This window comes from Myiozetetes cayanensis, unplaced genomic scaffold (assembly GCF_022539395.1).
Source record: "Myiozetetes cayanensis isolate MyiCay16 unplaced genomic scaffold, myiCay2020 scf1, whole genome shotgun sequence".
Classification (NCBI taxonomy): domain Eukaryota; kingdom Metazoa; phylum Chordata; class Aves; order Passeriformes; family Tyrannidae; genus Myiozetetes; species Myiozetetes cayanensis.
The window spans coordinates 6,549,908-6,569,875 of record NW_026086604.1 but is presented as its reverse complement, the minus strand read 5'-3'; the positions used below and the strand labels follow the sequence as shown (position 1 = coordinate 6,569,875).

Here is a 19,968-nt window from a genome sequence, read left to right as displayed (position 1 = left end):
TCTTATGCTGGGTGGCTGCTTAGGTTGAGTGTTAGGGAACACAACCTGGCACACCTGAGTTCCTGGAGGTCACCAAAACAGAGCAGAGGTTAAGGAAACATCTCAGTTCTAGTTTGGCAATCACTGCCCAGCTCTGTCACATCAAGCAGAAAGATTTGACTACTTTTAAATTTACCTTGACACTTCTTTTAGCCCATGACTCCGCTCTGTAGTTTAAGACCTGTAAAGCTGTTTAACATGATTTTTCCTCCCTTTGAAAATACTAATTTTCCTTATACTATTCTATTTCAGTTTAAGGATGAAAGAGACTTTGAATTCTTTCAAATTCAGATTTAGAAGAATGACAGCAAATACTATACCTGCGCCTGGGTAAAAGGAGAAAAATACATCAGAGATGCCCCAGCTAAAATCAGGATATACATTAACAGGGATACAGGTGATCAGAGAGTTTGGGATGGGGTTTGAGTTCAGAGTGGGATTTGCACTCCCGTGTACCTGGACAAAATTTTTTATGCCCACTGCTGGCACAGGATAGAAGTGTGATTTGGCCCAGGAGCTGATGCACGCTCCCAAACACTCCACCAAAATCATGGGAGGGATGTGTGGCATGGCATGGGATTGGTGATCTAGGGTTCCTCTGTAAAGAGAGGAGTCCTGAGGACACTCCTAGATTGCATCCTGCAGCGTGTGCTTGCAGGGCAAATATCCTTTTGCTTTTCAAATGAAGCCACTCATTTCTAAAAATCAAATAAATCACACATCTGTGTGTATTTGTATACGTGTCAGCTCATTAATCAAAATCAGTAAAGCCAGATCAAACATTTCTTGCTGTACACTGAAAGAGTCTGAATGTCATGAGCAACATGAGGGGTGAGCTGTGAGCATTTCAGAGCTGTGCTAAAATCGCAGCGTGTTGGACCCCGGCGCGGCAGCTTTCCCTTTAAGAGCCCTTTGGCTCACGGCGATGCACTGAAATGCAGGAGGTGGGACAACACCACACACAAAAATGAAGAAGTGAAGGCAGGAAAAGTTTCTCCAGAGGAAAAATGCAGGGCTTGTCCTTCACCGTGACGTCAGATCTGTCTTTAATAAAATCCCCAAAGAGCCAAGAGAAAAAGGCAGAGTGCCTAGGCTAGGTTGCCAGTTCAGGATTGCTCTGCATTCCCCAAAGTGGTGTTTTTGTTCAAAACGGCTCTAAATCTGGGTTCAATCAAATGTATTTAATCCCGGCTTCCAGGGATGAGGTGGCTTTTGCCCTGGATTCTAGCAGCAAGCAGCATTTTGCAGGTGAGTTTGGAAACTGCAGGAGAGACTTGTCTTCTGCAAACACACCTGGGTTTAATGTAAGGTGGGCAGGGAGATCGGTGAGTGCGGTGCATGTGGGAAGGTGGGCACTGGCAAAATTTGGAGGCGTGGGAGATGTGACAGTAGGAAAGGAAAGGTGAGCTGTGGGGGAGAGAAGGAAAGGGAAAGGGAAAGAGAAAGAGGAAAAGGGAAAGGAAAGGAAAAAGGAGAAGTGTGCAGAAGTGTCTCAGAGTTGAGCTCTGCTCAGCATCCAGGTGTACCTGCACAGAAAAATGTAGGTTGGGGGTTTTTTTGTTTATTTGGTTGGTTGGTTTTGGGTTTTTTTATTGCTACTAGTTGTATCGTGGAGCAAAAGAAGTAGGAAGAGATCCCCCGCTGCTGCCTGAAGCAGTCAGGCTGAGGCTGTGAGGGGACCGGGCTGGAGGGGAACGGGTGGCGGTGCCCGCGGGGGGCCGGGGCCGAGGCAGCCCCGGTGCCGGTACCGGGACGGGAGAGGGGTCGGGAGTGGGGCCGGCAGCGGGGCCGGGAGATGCCGCGGCCACTCCAGCAGGTGAGGAGCGGCTGCCTCTGCCCCGGGCCCGGAGAGGGAGGAGGGTTTGTTCCCCCTCCCCATCTACTGGAGCTTCCCTCTCCACGCAGCAGCAGCCGCTTTCCTTCCCCTCCTCAGTGGAAAAACCTGTCCGGGGAAGCCGCTCCTTTTCCAAAGGTGCCGGCGTTTTGCTTTGCTTTTTCCCGGTGCGTGCTCGCAGCTTCGATGGAATTCTCGGGACAGAGGGAATGTCCGTTTCTGTGATTAAGAGCTGCCGTGGGAAGGGGGTGAGGCTACGACGGGAGCGAGCAGCGCCTGTCCCCGGCGGGGCAGCGTTCCCGTGCCCCGCATTCCCGGAGGCAGCGCTGGACGCAGGGATCCGTGGGAGTCCCGAGAGCGAGGGGGATGCTAGGGACTCATTTGGGCTGCCCAGCTGAAGGCCGGGGAATTTCCTGAACCAGACACGTTGTAAACTGTGTCTGAGCATCCCCCTGCTCTGAGTGGGGTGACATCAACTGCTCTGCTCGGGGGATTTTGCTCGGAGGGGTTGCTGGCACCAGGGGTTGCCTTGTGTGTTGAGAGATAAAGCAGTGCTTTAAGACAGGAAAGTAGCACGGGTGATGTGGCACACCAGGCACACCTGTGCGAGAGCAGATGGCACAGAGATAAGTCCTGTGTGGATGCTGAGATGGACTGATAACGGGGCGTCCTCTAGAAAACAACCACAACACAAAACTAACAACAAACAAACTGCACCTCCTGGGCTTTCTGAGGGAAGTTGGTTCTTACCACAGCTGATTTTTGTCCAGCAAGTAAAAAATCACACAAAGGGAGTCGTCCACAAACTCCCCAAAAACTGTTACTAGAGGAGATCTGTGTGAGCCTTGTAAACTGTACAGTGGTTGTCCTGGGTTCCCTTGGTATCAGAGGTGTTTGTAAAAAAAGCTGCTGTAGCATGAAAATATGTGAGTGGATGCAGGCACATGTGCCTGCTGGGGATGGGAGGTGGTGGTGAGGAAGGGAATGCAGTCCTGATATCCCTAGCAGCATGTTTGGTCTAAAGAGTATCTAAAAAGAGTTCAAAATGCCACCAACAGTAGCCTAAAAAGAGTCCTGGATCTCAGCAATTCCACTTCCAGCTCTCCACTGAACTGAGCAGGTGAAGCCATGCCTCCCTGGAGCATTCAGGGACACTGTCAGCTCCCAAACAGGGATTGACCTTAGAAGGCTGTATTTAGAAGTCCCTGAGTAGGGACAACTTTTCCCCAGTAATGAAGTGTTTTCCTCTGAGTCTTCTCCACATCTGAACTGGGATGTGATGGAGGGTTGATAGGCTGATGAAAGGGAGATTTCTGTCCAGCACTCATAAGGGAGTGGGGAAACAGGGATGAAAAAAGTGTCTGGCATAGATTGGTGAGGGGGGCTGGGGACAGAATAAATGGGAGGTAGAATTTGTCTGTGTAATACTTAAAGGACTTTCGGGAGAAGAGCAGGCTTAGTTTGATCTGCTTAAGGGGGATGTCTAAAGGAACAAGTAATATTGCAATTAATGTGGGATACTGTGGATGTTCAGCTGGCATGGCCACCCTGCTCATGAGATGTTTTAGGAAAGTCATGAGAGTCATAACAGAGGGGTGCTGGGAAAGCTCTAACACTACCCCACCTCATTGTCCTTAGTGTTTATCTTTGCTGGCATATTCACAAGAGTAATAAAGATCTTTCCAGTGCTTCAGAGACATCCATGGAGTGGTAGCATTAAGTCACTGTGCATATTGTGCAAAGCCTTGTGGTCTCCCTGGGGACTTGTCACTCTTTATGGATGAACCATGGATGGGAAAAGATGCTCCACTGGGAAAGAGGAAGGTTGACTATCTGGGATACATATCTTCTTGTTCCAGGAAGAAATGCACAGGAGTTAATATGGGAAGGTCAGGCAGACTTTCAGAATGCTTTCTGAAAAGGCATTTCAGAAGGCAGCTGTCAGGTTAAGCATCCCCCAGTACTGTATGAAGCTACAAGCAGTTACTGAGTTCTTGAATAGTTTTCCAAAAATGTTTGGGGTTTTTTTTAGATTAAAACTGCACAGGTGATGGACTTGTGAAGAAAAAAAATAACTAAGCATAGCTGGAATTTCAGGCATAACTTTTCAAACATTTCTTAAAATACTTTTTTTTTCATAGATATAAGGGCAGAGACCATGGGAGCCCAAGTCCTGTCAACTAAGCTGAGATTCCTCAAAGCCTGAGTCATTTTTGCAGCAAGGACTTTAAGGCTGGATGTGTTGGCCCCTTTCAGTGTTATACACTGAGGAATCAGAGCCAGGATCTTCAGCCTCTAGTCCTGATGATTCAGAAGAAATGAGACCATTTGTTCAGATGGGACAAAATGTCCCAAACCAGGGTGATGATTAGAAAAACAATTCTGCACTTAGTAGAAAATTAGTAAAGGACATTAGATAGAAAGAACAGCATTGCAGGTTTCTGAAACATTTGAAGTGGAGAAATGGGTGGTGTGTGGATCTAAAAATATAAAATAAACAGTAATAGGGTGAATGCCAACCTGCAGACTTTTCCTCAAATAGCAAAGAGTGGTGTTGCTCTTCATCGCATTAACTAGTAGGCAGGTATTGACTGCCATATGTGATGGTGCACAGACACCAGGCTTTTGGCTTGGGTGAGCGGGAGGAAAGAAAGAGATGTTCAAAAATGGTTTTATGTAGACATCATCTCCTCTGTGGGCATGTAGTTCACTAGATAGTTACTGATAATGACCCAAGCTCAGGCTGTGTGGAAAGTGGTTTAAAAATCATAATGTGTGGGGTTTCCTTCTTTGTATGAGATTTATGTTTACAGATATAAAGCCAAGAATTTAATTTGTAAAATACTTGGATTTGGTAGCAGGAAAAAATGGTTACTTTTCATTGGGCTCTTCCAGGCAAAACCACATTCTGACTGAACATAAACAACAACAACAAGAAGAACAATAAAAACACACACACAAAAAAAACCCCAAAAAACCAACCAACCAAACAAAAAAAAAAAAGAAAGAAAGAAAGAAAGAAAGAAAGAAAAGCATAAAGAAAAAAACAGTTACTCCCTCTTGCCTGGAAAAAATCTGTGCCTCTCCGGGGGAGGTGAGCTAAGGTTTACCTGTCAAGTGCTTCTTATCAGAAGGCTACATATTTTCAGCATGGCTAATGATGCTCAGATAATCTCAGGCAGCACAGGTTCAAAGTTGCTATGTCTTGTTCCTCTAACCTTCTCACCATTCCCTATTGCTTGACAGCATCTGGTTGCCAGAGATGGGCTGGATACACTTCTCTGTAGAAGGGCTCTTATCCTACTCTTCCATAAATTGTAGGTGTCAATTGAAATTGCTCTGGTTATAGAAGCTGGAGATCCAACCATGAAAATTATCATCCCGAGATTTGAAACTGGCAGATAGAGTTCCCATGGGTGTGGCTGCATGGTATATGGGGCTTTCCCAAAGCTGATATTTTTTTATTTGGCAGTCCCCCCTCACACATCCACTGGAAGAATGAAATCATTGCCAAGGCAGCATCCTGAAGGTAGCACTGAATGTGTTCCATGTGGATCAGAGGCCCAAACCCAAACCTGTTTCTCATGAAGTTACCTCCTAAGTACACAAACATGAGTATGTGAAGTTTTAGCTGAGAGAAGCAGGAGTTTATGCAATTTCTTCAAAACTTCTCCTACTGGTGTCTGAATTTGCTTTGGTAGCCATCAGCTGCCAGTGTGCAACAATCTCTTTGCCAACATCAACCACAACAGAGCTGGGGACAGGCATTGGCTTCCTCATCCTCCTTGCAGTTGTGCCACTGCCTGTTTGTGTACCCTGTGTCTGTCCTTTCTCCATTCCATACTGCAGCACCAGCCTGCAGGTGAAGCTTCTCCAGGAAAAGGCATTATTTACGAGTGACAAATGTGGATTTTAGAAAAAATGTGAGATCTATATGATGACACTGGATGTCTGTCCTGTGAAAGAGTTGTACACGTTCAGTTTCTCCTCCCTTCCCTGGGTGTTATGAAAAGGCAATGGTCAAAAATTTCAGAAGTCCTCCACACCCACGTAGAACATTTGACTTCTCTTTTCAGAAGCTCTGGGCTCCTATGTTGGGATGTTAAGAGTTGCTTTAGCATTTTTCCAGTGCTCAGTTTACTGAGAACTGCTCTTTTTGGAAGGTCTCAGTGTCCCAGTGGGGTCTTGAGCATTCCTGTCTGGACAGCTCTGGCTCTCATGCATGGGTGGAAATGAAGCTGTTTATAAACCCAAGAAACAATACCATGTATGTGAACCTTGGCAGCTGTTGCCTGGCAAAAGCCAGACACCCACAACTTGAGCTGGAGATACATTTGTGTATTGAACCTGACAGTGTCTCATTTTATGGGCCAGAAAACAGAGTAAGGTTTCCTCAGTCTTTCATATCTGTCACCAAGAGGTTCAGGTAGTCACCCTGGATTAAGTTGTTCCTCCTGCTTTCCTCTTTTTCTGCTTACAACATACCTCAAGCACCCTCATTCTTACAGTTCTTATGTTAAAAGCACAATTTTCTCTTTCTATTGAGTAGGAACACTGACTGCCAGGTGTTGGCTTGGCAGTGGTAGGCCTGAAGGAAGTCTACCCATTTGTTTTCTTTCTGTGTTCTGATGTTCACCATCAGAATTTGGACCCAGTTTCTTGAACTGTGCTTATAGCACCCAATTTCCCCATCATTCCCTCTCCACGTGTTGTCCCACCCAGGGTTTGCTGCATCCTGGGTGAGTTGTGTGCAGCCTCCCATTGCTGTGGGTTGGCAGGAGATCACAGGGCTTGATTTTTACAAATGTCTTGCAGGTCCAAGGGACTCTGACTTTGCTGCTTTATCAGCACTTTGCAGATATTTGCCAGTGCTGCTCTGAGTTTCCTAGCTGTGGGTGAGGATCACTGGTTCTCCTGCATCCTGGTGCTCTCTCAGCTTTGGGATGTACCTCTGCTGGTGTCTCTGCTATTTATCGCATCCATACTGAAACCTAAGGTGTGTTCTGGCACCCTGGGTGAAACTTCTGGAGTCCTAATCCCTTGTGTCTTCCCATGGACTGCTGCTGGGCTTTGACTTGTAATCCTTGCATCTAGTCTAAGTGTGGGAAAGTATAAGGAAAAAAAAGGCATTTTTACCTCTGTGGGTGCCAACTGCTGGCTCTTGTCTACAAGTCATTCTTCTTGTGGATGGGGAAGGAAAGGAGAGCCTTCAGGCAGAAACAGCTGTGGAAGAAGATAACACTTAAGCTGAGCTTTGCAGCACAACTTGAGTAATGAATTTCTAATACTTGGGTTGGTAATGCATTCCAGGACTGTGTGGTCACCTCTGTTCCTCTTTTTCTCAATAGCTCCCACGTTCCGTTTTATTAGTCTGGGTCTGTCATTCCACTTAACCTATAAACCAAATGAGAGATGAGCAAGTTGGAAGACAAAGTTTCATGAACTCCAGGATGGCTTGCAATGAGCCCAAAGGGAAACCTGAGAGGTATTTGCAGAAATAATTGTGGGCTCATCCATGGAGGGTTATGAGTCACCTGGATCCTGATGTTGCTGAACATCTGCAGAGTTAGGTCTTTGCTGTCACGGAGCAATTCCAGCCCTGAAAAAGGACCTTCTCCTAATAGCTTGCCTTGCAAATTCACAGATGTTCCTAGAAAAAGTGTCTCATGCTTGGTAATGGGAGGGCAGAATTTCAGTGACACTGAGATAAACAGAGCTCACAATACCTGTAATGCTTTGGCTGCTTTTATATCTTTTCCTTAGAACCTGGAACAAACTCCTCCTACTCAGCTTAAGGTAAACCTGCCCTTTCCCTTCCAAACATATTGAAATAATCTCCAGTGAAAAGAAAGGCTTCCAAGTGGACAAGATGGATTGGTTTTATTATCTCTAGCTTGCAACTGCGTAGCTTGACCGAGTTAGTAGTTACATTAGATTTAAAAATATGGAAATTATCATATGTAGTCACAGAATAATAGAATGGTTTGGACTGGAAGGGACATACAGTCCCATATATGACAAAGGTCATACAGTCCAGCCCCCCATGCACTGAGACATCTTCAACACAGCCAGGTTGCTCAGAGCCCCATCCAGCCTGACCTTCAATGTTTCCAGGGATGGGGCATTCACCACTCTCTGAGCAACCTGGTCCAGTGTTTCATAGCCCTCATAAAAATCTTGTTTCTTATGCCTAATATAAATCAATCTTCCTTCAGTTTAAAACCATTACCCCTTGTGCCCTTGCAGTATCTGTATATAAGGAAAAGAACACAGTAAAGTCAGTAATAGGAAGCAACTCTGTAATCCTGTATGATACTTGACACAAAATTTGCTACCTGCTACCAGGAACAGTGCAGCCCACACAGATGTCATATAACCAAAATTGCTCTGAATCACTCAGACATTATTATTAAACTTTTTAAAATTTTTTTTTTTATTAAAAGGTAGCAGCTTTTTTTAGCTGCATGTGAAGAGTTACACTTTTTCATTTCTATAATTTGTGAATGTAACTCATGCTTTCTGAGTGGCTTCAAAGTTTTGGTTCCTTCCATGCTCTGCAAGTTTTCCAGACTACCATCCTGCTTTCCTGTTTTGTGCTTTCTTACTGAAACTTTTTGAGTAACAAGTGACAGCAGGAGGGGTGGAGGGTTGTTTCTTTCTCTTGCTGAAGTTTCCCCATCTCCACATACATATATTTGGGCTGTGAAAGGAAGAATATAGAGAAAAAAAATGGAGCATGTTTTTGCTGAAACGCAGTTTTGGGGACAACACTGATCACCTGAAGCAATGTCTCTGGACTAGCCTTCTTGCACTGGGCAGACAATAATATACCAGGGCTTTGCAGAGAGACTGGTAATTCCCCAGAAAGTGCCATGACTATCCTATAGCATCTCCTGACCATGCTCTAATCACCTGTGTCATTGTCACTGCTGTGCCTGATACATGGTGTCCTTGAGATTCTCGTAGTTGTGGGTGCACAGGATCACTTTTTAGACTTGCAAATCCTTCTTTCTGGTTTGTGAAGTCCACCAGTGTATTCCTGGATGTGTGGGATGACCAAGCAGGCTATTTGCTCACATTTATGATCACCAATTTGTATCGGCTGTGACAAAGAGAACTCTCTGTATCTGGTCTGATAAATAGGCAAAGACATCAAAATCCATATGGGGAGAATTAAGTTCTCCTCCAAATGGCTGGTACATGTACTTGGCTGCCCCCAGGCTACCAATTCCCTGGGTTTAGAGTAACAGCTGGGTCATTTTAGCTGTTTAGCAAGGAAGGACCAAACCACAAAAACTGCAGCCAGTGTTAAGAATCTGCAAGTGGATTACACTATAAAACTCTTTGGCTACATTTTTATGAGGGGGGGGAAAAAAGGATGGAAAACAATAATTAGGAAAACATCCAGCTTCCATTAACTAGTTTGGCCATTTAGCAGGTGATTTATTTTTAAGTGCTGAAGGCAGTATTTCCTGCTGGATCTTGGTCTTACAAGACTGGATCATACCCACAGCATCTGCGTGTGGGCTGATATACATTGAAGTAAGAGAATAAATGAAAATTCAGCTGGCTCTTTCTGTGAGTTTTTCTTCCACATTTGACCCTAATAGTTAAAAATACAATGACATCCCTGCTCTTTAACACTACAGTTCATTTATGGAGACCATTCAGTATTAATTTTCACATTTTACTAGAGTCACAAGTGTATATTTTTAAAATTACATTTATTCGAACATTTCTATGAGGCACAGCACTCCATGAGGCTGGCATAGGGGTCATATGCAATAGAGTTCTGGAGGCTGCTTGACTTATGTTTCCAGATTTTGCATCAAAACCTGTACTAATTTTCCTCAGTGCTTTGGGGTTCCCCCAAAGTAGTGGTGTTGTGATCATGTACATTCAGGCTGGTGAATTCCTTGCCCAACAAAGCTAGCCAGGAAGGGTGAGCTCCTGAGTTTGTGGGGGAACAATGCATTACATGCCTATTTTCAGACTCAAATCTGATGCTTCTGCTTTTTTCAGACAATACACTTCGTTCTGTATGATTTACATATATACATATAATACATATATGCATATACCCACTCACCCTCCTTTATATTTTTTTTGTTTGTGTCAGTTTTTCCATACATATCATAGAGGCAGTCTGCTTGCACTTGAGGAGATGTTTATGTCACATTTTTGACTGTTTCTCCCTTTCCCAGCTATTTAAAATGATTTCCAGAGGAGGCTGTAGTATTTGATTAGAGAGTAAGTGGATATTATGGCAGCAAAATTGAGATTCCTTTAAATCCTCTGCATCCTCTATAATTGTAACATTTTATAGATCTATGATTAAAGAATTGAATTTGTTTTGTTTCTATGTGACTATATGACTATAAAAGGGTTGATCTTGTTTTTATTGTTCACCCTGTAACCTACTGGGGAAACAGAAAAACTGCCTCTGCAGTGGGACCTGGCTAGATATAAATATTTTGTCTTAACACCTCCCTCCCCCTCCCCATACGCTTCTCAAATGTGGTTTTTCTGGCGCGAGGGGTGTCTGTGGAGCTGCCTTGGCCCAGGGGGATGCTCGGAAGAAGCAGGGTGCTGTGCAGGAGCACCACGGCCATTTCTGCACCAACACTGCCCTCGCGCGTCGGGGATTCGGGAGACCCAAATGTCAGTAACCACATAATTAGCAATTCATCTTTATCCTCCGGGAGACAAAACACACAGCTGGCGTTCTCCTCTACAAATGAAACCAGAAGCATTAACTGTTTAAGGGCTGAGATGTTGCCACTCTCAAGGTTTGTGTTTTCTGGATGGGAAAGTGGCAGCAATACCCTGGCCCGAGCAAGGTTGGGGGTTTTTTTGGTTTGGTTTGGGTTAGTCTGGTTTAGTTTGGTTTGGTTTACATTATACCATTCATAGTATCAGCTGGTCTCTGGATCACAGAAGGGGAATTTTGGAATTTTGTCACCTGGTCAATTTAGACCTGGGCCTCAGCAGGTATCGTAGCTGCCTGCAAGCAAGAGTAAAGCACCCATTTCATCACTTTGCATGGATCTATCAAGCCAGAAACTGCTGATCACCACTGATGTGTTGGATCTCCAGCACTGAAGGTGCTGGAGATGTGAACAAGTCCTGCCCTTTTGCAGGCATCAGATGCAAGTGATGTTTGAAAGTCAAACATTAAGCAACTGACCTTGCTGAGCTGACAGCATCTGAGACTCAGCTTAGTGGAACCATTGCTTTTTTGAATGCAGCAAGAACGCAGTGACTTAGTTTATTAGCTGTGTGTAGGAGAAGGGATCATGGTATGGTTACAGTGTAGGAGCAAGAAATCTTATTGCTATTTCTGACTCTACCACAGACATCCTGTCTGCCTTTGGGACAGTCATTTTGTCTCTTGGGCCCTAGATTAAACCAGGATCATTTATTAATTTCATCCTGGTGAAAGGTTCTTCTTTCCATCAAGAGTAATCCCTCCTAGACACAGAACGTGACATGGTGTGCATGCTTGTGCAAGTGACGTGTGCATTCCCGTTTGGAGAGCTGGTACCTCTGAGTTTACCAGCCCTCACATTTACTGCTTGCACCAGGTTTTTTTAGGTTCACTCTTTGGCATCTTATTTTACCAAAGCACTGAATTTCTGTTCTCTTTCCACTGACTTGAGGAGCAGGGGGATTAATTCTCCAATCCAACACATCATTTTTCTATACTAACAGCTTCACTCCTTTATTTTACTTAATGAGTTTGTGCCAGGAAGTGTTCTGTTTTCTTCACTTGTAGTTTCCACTGTATTTAATTGAAAAGCAATGGTTTTGTCTCCAACGTCTTGTAAAAGCCAAGGACTAATCTACAAGACCTCTCTCTTTTTTCTTTCTTCTCCATTTGCATTATGTCACCTTCTTTTGGGGGTGGTGGGGAAGGAACAGCTGCTTTTTGGGGCTTTCTGTTGTGTATTAAAATGAGATATGAGATTCAAGCCTGTCTGGAATAACGTTTGTGGTGCAAAGCCCAGGCTGCCTCAAGAGCTGGCTCCTCTTCTAAGCCCCCTCATTCCTACTGCACAAATTTGCTTGTTTTGCTGTTTCTGAGCCAAGTCTTTGGGAACATCCTGTTCCCCCTGTTCAGGAACTAATCACCACCCCTTCCTCCTCTTTCACAACACGTGGGATGAGACCCTGTCTGTAGCCATCATTCTGCTGACTTATCTTCTGTAGCAGTTCTTGCTAAAAACCTAAATATCCCTTAGAAAAGTTGTTTGGATCAGCCCACCTGCCAAACCTCACATGGGAGACTTACATGGGTGATGGTGACCTTCTCTCGAAGCTCCCTTTGGTTGTCTCTCCCTGTGACCCTGCTGGCTCCTCATCCTTGATACTCTGCTCAACTACTCCTGTGGGCAGCCAAAATGTGGCTGAGAGAACCCCAGGGTGTTGTCCTGTCAGAACCAAGGACATGCTGCTTCCCAGGGCTGCAGGTGGGGCTACCAAGGCAGTTAAACAAGATTAGTGACCTCAGTGCCTGGGCACTGAGATGGGCAAAAGCCTGCTCAGTGTCACAATGTAATGGTCCTGGGAACTTGCAGGAGGGCTTAACCAGCTTTATCCAAGTCTTCCAAGCCAAATATTCTCAGCCAAGTACTGCTGGTTTTCAGAAAGGGAAAGAATTCTTTTCCTAGCCATGAGCTAGCGGCCAAAAGAAGGAACTTGCCCGTGCCAGGTCCGTAGAATTTTGAATGTGAGTTTCATGGAAATCCAGACCAAGACAGACCAGATGTAGAGAAACTGCCCGTGACAAAGTAAGGAAACTTTACAAATGTGAGAGAACATCAAGGTGAAAATTTTGAATCTGAATTAAAGGTTTTCTTTAAAGAATGCTATCAAGTAGCCAAACTATTAAAAAGAAATTTCTCATAAATTTGAGCTGCAGAGAAGATCTCAGAGTGTCTGTCAATGGGAACTTCCTTGGTTTAGTGCTGAAAAATCACTATTTTGGAACAAAACCATTCTTTTATTCCCTTCTTATGAATGTTGAATAAATCTATCTGAGGTATTTGAGTAGCAGTCATTTTGAATGTTCTTAATATTATGAATGTATCTGCTGCTTCCTAGCAGTTGCTCTGCATTTTCAGCCTGTACCTGTTGAAACTCCCAATGGTTTAAGTGATACACATTCCCTACTGTTTTCACTCTTTTTTTTTTTTTTTTTTTTTTTTTCCCCCAATTCATGTGGATTATTTGATGCTCTGGCATGAAATGATAGATCAACATTTACCCTGAATTGGGTAATCACCTGGAAAAAAACAAAACAAAAACAAAACCAAAGAAACAGGATATAGATCTAAATCCCTCTTAAAGATTAGGAATAAGGCAAAGATGTAGCACAGTAAATGTAGACCCCAAGCATCCTCTACTGAAAAGCCACTAAAAACAGGCAGTATCTGTTTTCCCTCCTGATTTGGGGAGTTCATGGTTGTGGGCTCTGTGAACATGGGGTGTGAGACCCTGGTCCCTAAGGGTTAGCCTTAAATTCTCCTCAACCACAGTTCAGTTTGTTGCAGACTTGAAATTATTAGTTGTTGGCTTACAAGATGTGTGTATTTGGAAAAATAAAATGCTGCTCCTTCTCTTTTTGTATCAGTCTCTTTGTGAAAAGCTTTCTTGCACGTGCATCTGTGGTTTGTTTTTCCTAATAAAAGAGACTGAGTAGAAAGGATACCCCAAGTGACATGTGAGTAACAAAATTCACAGTTTTTTTGCTTACCTTCTGACAAAGGCAAATGCATTTCCTGCCATTTTTATAGTCTGGTGAACTGAAAACAGAAACAGAGGTGGAGGAGGAAGAAAAGTCCTGTTGTATTACAATTAAAAAGCTGAATTCAACTGTTTTCTTGGAAAGCCAATGTGAGCTCTGTGTGGGGTCAGAGACAGGTCCACACCAGTGTTCTAATATCTCTTTATTTTTCTCCACTTTGTGTCTGAACCCACATTGAAACCAGTGAGATTTGGACACTCCTCTGAAGCTGGGAGCTGGGCTGAGGAAATGAAGAAATAGGAAATTGAAGTTATAACTTCTCAGGCTATTCAACCAAGAAGAGTAGGGGAAATAGGAGAAAGGTGGCCTGGAGACCAGGTGAAATGTTGGGGTGTATGCAGAGAGATGGACAGTCACCGAGGCCTGGTCCACAGAAATTTGGCTGCTGCTGTCTCAGTTTGACCTAAGGGACTGTCAGTCGACCCCATGCCAATTAATTCCCATTTTGTGAGACTTCCTTGAACCTTGAATAGGTTTTATGTCTTTGTGGTGGCCTGGAAAGTGGATGTTACTGTTGATAAGTGCTGTGCTAGCTCACTGGAACCTGCTCTCTCCCCTCTCTGCTGAGGAAGAGTTTGCACAGTTGAGGTCTTTCTTTTTGTGTGTATGTTAAATCTCTACTGTTAATCTCCTTGGTAGATTTTAGAAAGAAAAGGACAAGTTTAAAAATGCTCTTCTGACTCCAGGTTCCAGTTTCCTGTTGATACAGCTGTGTGTTTTCTACTGGATGGCTTTGTAAACAGACGGTTTAACCCTTCAATTCTTGCAGTTGTGTTGCTTCAGTATCACCAGTTTCTCTCCTTAAAGAAAATTTCCCTTCTTACCTCTGTCCAGACAATATTTTTTTTACTCCTCCTCTCTTTGCACATCCCCATGCATTTCACATCCTCTGTGGTTCAACACTTTACCCAAAAAGAACAGGATTTCCTTGTGTCTTTGGTGAAAAAACTTCTCTCCTTTACAACCCCAACTTTCTTGTGTCATGTTTGTGGAGTTCAATTTAAGTTCAATTCACAGTAATAAAAATCCAATCATTAAATTCCCTGGCAAGAGCACCAGCAGAAAACCAATACACCAGATTTCTCCATACAAAATTTTTAGTGCATGAAATGAGAACTCAGCTTGCGGATAAATTACATGCCAGGGTGTTTCAGCCCTTCATACCATAACAAAATCTTCATTTGTGTCTGTTTTCATTCTGGTGCTGAGTCTGTTTTCATTCTGATTTAACTGATGGCATTGGTGGCATCACACCCATGGATGAGGACCTGGCTGCATCTGTCTGTGCCATCCTGAGTGAAACCTCTCTGCTATTGAAGCTACAAGTACATCCAACCTGAGGAATATGCTGACTGCCAGATCATTGTTCCTCTTATATGAACAAAATGGAGAAACCTTTTATTTTTGCTAAAATAGATGGGTTCAAGGTGCTCAACTGTGGTGTTCCACCATATTTGAACTACTCCAGACACATCTGAAAGTCATATTCAGAAAAAGTCATATGCTACAAGCTGAATACTGATTTTTCTATGGGTGAGTGGGTAGAAATCTTTTCTTCCCAGGCACATCTCCAGCAAAGCCCTGGATGTAAAACCCTTTAAGCAGCTCTGGTTTTCCTATCTCTCCCTGTCCATACTGATATCTTCGTAGGGGAACTCTCTTGGGATCTCTGTTGCCCTTTTCTCCTGGCTGCCATTTCTTTGATGGCAGCTGCATGTTCCTGCATGGTCTGGGCAGCTCACAGACTTCAGGGTTTGTTTCTTGTAGCAAAAGAAGTGTTACCATCCCTGTTCTGTAGACATAGAGGGGCTAAAAGCTGAGTTCAAATAGCAAAGTCATGCCCCAGTCTTCCAGTATAGCGTTTACCTTCTCTCCCTTTAGCTGTCTCAAAATTAGGCATTTTATCTGGAGTTATGGAGTCTCCTGTGTGGTCAGTGCAGTGATCCTCTCAGCTGGCAGCAGAGAGGGGCCCAGAGTGTGCACCCAGCAGCTGTGAGTGCAGCTCATTGCTCAGAGAAGCTGAGAAGAGTGGGAGTTTTTTACATCATTTCACCAGCGCCAAAGACGCCACTGATCTACTACTGAGTGTCTCCCAAAGGTAGTAAAGGCTTATAACCAAACCTGCAATCTTCTACAGCACTACACAGTGAGCTGGGGACTTGCTCCAGGAAATTTTTGAAACCAATGTCCATAAACATTTGATTGCCAGATGTCTTATTTGTTGACTAGCTCAAATTAATTTGAGTGTGCAGATCATCTTTCATTAGCACAGATATTCTATTAAAGTATTGCTATTTTAGTGATGCTGCTCTGCCTGTTATTTATCCTTTGCAGTGACTATGAGAAGTGAACAAGATGCATCCATGTGCAATAACAGTGTGGCTATGTGGTCTACATTAGAAAAGGAACTTCTGTTAAGGAACTGCTGTTAAAAACAAGCTGCTTACATTGGCTCCTTTAAGTAGTCTTATCTGTAACTATGTCTTATTACATGGGCACCTCCAGGTCCCAGTCAAAACTGATTTACTCTTCTCCTCTCTCCATCATGTCTAACCAGTGACAAGCTGAAAGAGTTGGGGTTGTTCAGCCTGGAAAAGGGAAGGCTTCATGGAAGTCTCATTATGACCTTCCAGTACTTATAAAAGGAGCTTATAAAAAGGAGGAACAGTGACTTTTTACATGGGTAGATAGTGATAGGACAAGGGGGAACAGTTTTAAATCAGAAGAGGAGAGGTTTAGACCAGATATTAGGAAGAAATCTTTCACTGTGAGGTGTGCGCTGACAAAGGTTGCCCAGAGCAGTTGTGGATGCCCCATCCCTGGAAGTGTTCAAGGCTAGGCTGAATGGGGCTCTGAGTGACCTGGTCTAGTGGATTCTTGCCTTTTCTGGGAGAAAATTGGTCTGATATCCTCTTGCTTATGTAAGAACTGAGTAGTTTCTAAATTCACCTTTAATAGGGTGAATTGACCCTCAAATAGCTCTGTGCCCTCCTGATAGACTTGTTTTGAAAGCAGAATTTTCCTTTCCTCAAGAAATTTTTCCTTTCCTCAAGAAAAGGTTTGTTTGTGTTTGGGCCTGTAGCTTACATGAAGTTAATGACAGCATTAAGAAAATTAATAACATGTAAAAACGGTTCATGGTTTTACATGTCTTATTAGATGCTCTCTTTGGAATTGTCGTGCTTGGTGCTGATGTGTAGCATGATCCCCAGATGAGTTTAAATCTCTTATGGAGAACTTGTTTGTCTCAGATAGGTGACAGCTTTAAGGGATTAGTTTCATACTGGATGGCATTCAGTCTGTGGATTCCTGATGTCCTTTTGCATATCCCTTAGGTTCAAGTACTGTATGGCATTTTCACACCTGACTATCACCAAGGCTGAGTTGAGGAGCTGGATGAGAATATCACTAGATCTCAGTTTCCTAGATACCAAAGAAAAAAGGATGCTTCTTTACAACAGTCCCTTTTTTTGGTAGACTACAAACTACTTGTGCGGGCTTGTCACTTCTAACAGTTTGTACAAAAATCAAGAGTGTCCTGGATCTGGTACATCTGGTGATAAGTACAGTGAGTATCCTCAATTTGCAGTCTTCTCCTCTCTGCTTACAAAACCTGTACTCTGATCTACCTCAGTGTCTCAACTACCATCTAGAAAAGTTAACAAATTACAGATTTGTTTACTGTTCTTTTCCATTCTCATAGCCTTAGGCCAATGATGGTCTCCAATATCATTGTTGCAAAAGGTCATTGTGTACACGGTTTGGCAAGCAATGTCACTGCTCTACATGTTGAGCTAGTAAATTTCTTCAGATAGGCTGGGCTCGTTCCAGGGATTTAGGCAGATAAGCTCAGCAAAGCTTGGGAAAAGGAGGCCTCTGGCTAATCACCACTCTCCTGCTAAATTATCTCACCAAAAAATTGGCAAGGTTGCTTGTGCTGATCTCAGTTTAACTTCTAATATGAGCTTACAGCAATTCATCATTTCTCTAGCTTATGGGTCACCGTGTTTCTGGCTTGTTGCCTACCTGGTGTGCATGGGCACAGACTCCCTTTCAACCAGGTTCTGTACATTTGAACTCATGCAGAACTTGCAGTTACATTCTATTGAATGTAATGGTTTCGTTAAAAAGTCTTTAGTCTATTTTTGCACGTCCCTGTGTTCTTGTTTTTTGGATTTTGCTTTCTAAGTCAGAAGAAAAAATGCTCAGAAATGTGTGTTTAGCATTCAGCTGCTTGCTTTCTCTTTTTAGACATCGTGTATCACTGCTACAAAGGACTTCAGATTTCCTTTTTAAGAACCTTTTTGGCACATTCTAAAGTACAGGGACAAAATCTTCTGGGGGGATTTTGAAAGGGAGTTGTTTGACATTGGTAACCTGTGATATGGCTATAAGCTTGATACCAGCTTTAGGAAGAAAACAGATTAGGAAGATAATGTCTCTCCAGGGGATTCAATACTTCAGTTCCTTGAGGATGTGATTTAAAGCAGCATCTGCTCTGTGCTGTGTATAATTTTATACTTTCCTTCAGATCCCTGAAGTGAAGATTGTTTGGATATGTGTCTATTTGTGTGACTCAGTTTATAGCACTCACGATAACTGTCATGGGAATATTGTCTAGCATCTTGAAAGAGAGGCAGAAGGGACTAAAGTGGCATCCCACCCTTAAGGAGAAGAGAGCACCCAAGATTTGTAGATGCTCATGGTTGAAAGGAATGACAGAAGTTAGAGGGTCCACAAAAGTTCACAAAATTTTATTAGTAAATTACACACTTGGCCTGGAAATTGGTATAAGTAAGCCTCTGTTCTCCCAGTGTAAACACATGGCAATGCATTTTGGATAAAAAGAGAAAGGGAAGAGTGAGAGAGAGAGACATGGATTAAAGAGGGTGAGAGAGAGAGGAAGGAAGAGAGAGATCAGTCCTGCTGATCCAGCTAATGGGGTGTCCAGGGTTCTGGGGGGAACACATGCCTGTGCTTCACGGGAGCACCATCTTATAGATAAGTTTTCCCTGCCCTGGAGATAAGTTTCTCATTTTCTATGCAAATTAGTTATCATGCACAGTCTGTTCTTCTAGACCTTTACGGAAATGGGTCAGAAGGTTTTGGGGGTCTTTGATGGTCTTGATTTCCCAGACAGTCTGGGCCCACTTCTGGATCAGATGCCCACAGAGTTTGATGAGGAAACAGGTATAAGGTGTTCAGTTCCTTTTTCATCTTTATGGTAACTCCAGTTCTCTCACGTTCATGGTTCACCCCTCACTCTGCCTTTACCATGTAATACACCTTAACTCACAGAGAGGTTTTGTGGTTTGTCTTCTGACTGTGTGAGTTTTCAGAGATTTCTAGATGTCTGGTGCTTGTTCAGAACATCAGTTCAATTTGTTGCTGTCTGGATGTATCCTGTTGTCTTCAACTCCTTTTTCCCTTTCTTAATTTAAATACTAGAACATTTGGTCTTTGGAAGTTAATCTCTTCTTTCTCAGATGATCTCACTGTGGGTCCTATCAGCTGAATTTTTCACAAAACAGATGTGAAAGTATCACAAGCTGAGCTGAGCTATGGTGGAGACCAAGGTTAAAGACCAGGTCCTTGAAAGCACAACACAGCAATGAAGTGGATAGGGTTTGGCATTGCTGGTACTTAGAACTGCAATATTGCCATTATTCTTTCCCCCTGCTCAGTGTGCGATCCAATCTGATGATACCCCTCTCTCACTCTGGTTTTCAGTGCTTTCCTGATCTGGTTATCTAGAAAGAGCCTCAGGCACTAGTCAGATTCTGGTTGAACATTTGGATTCCATGATTCTATGAAGAAAACCTGCTTCCCTCACAGAAGTGTGGCCAGACCATATCCAGATCAGATGACCAAGGGTGTGGCAGGTATTGATGTGGATGTCTTTGCTTCAAGTGTTCAAATGCTGCTGTCTGGTCCCTCTGTGCACACAGAACTAACTCGCTTCAGATGCTGCAAGAAACATTTGCCCTGATTTTGCCTGGCAAAGGCTAAGATAACATATATCATTTCAAGTAGGATCATAATGTTCTGCAATCAGACTCTGAATTAGTGTCAGGTCCTCCTAAAGTATGCAGGAGTCTGGCATCTTCTGTTGGCCTTAAGGATATTGCTGACCTATATGTCTTCTAACTGCATTCTCTGTCTAACAGATCTCATAAAATACTATAAGCTACAGTTACCAAAATATGCCATGCTTGGCACAAAAATATCCTTCCATGATGGGATTCTTTATCTGGAAATGCTGCTGTTTATTCAGACAAGTTGTAGGCTC

The 19,968-nt window shown here is 43.4% G+C and overlaps 1 protein-coding gene across 2 annotated transcripts in view; it reads left to right on the top strand.

The window, feature by feature from the left end:
• The first annotated feature begins 1,131 nt into the window (after positions 1-1,131).
• The window catches only part of CCN4 (cellular communication network factor 4), a 35,432-nt gene continuing 16,595 nt past the window's right edge, over positions 1,132-19,968 (top strand). Inside the window, exons 1-3 of one of the 2 annotated variants that reach the window (XM_050313143.1) lie at positions 1,215-1,287; positions 10,258-10,267; positions 17,015-17,074. In XM_050313143.1, coding sequence (XP_050169100.1) covers positions 1,215-1,287; positions 10,258-10,267; positions 17,015-17,074 — 143 coding nt within the window. Of the gene's footprint in view, positions 1,288-10,257; positions 10,268-17,014; positions 17,075-19,968 lie in introns of both variants that reach the window. The other variant, XM_050313134.1, reaches the window with a different exon arrangement.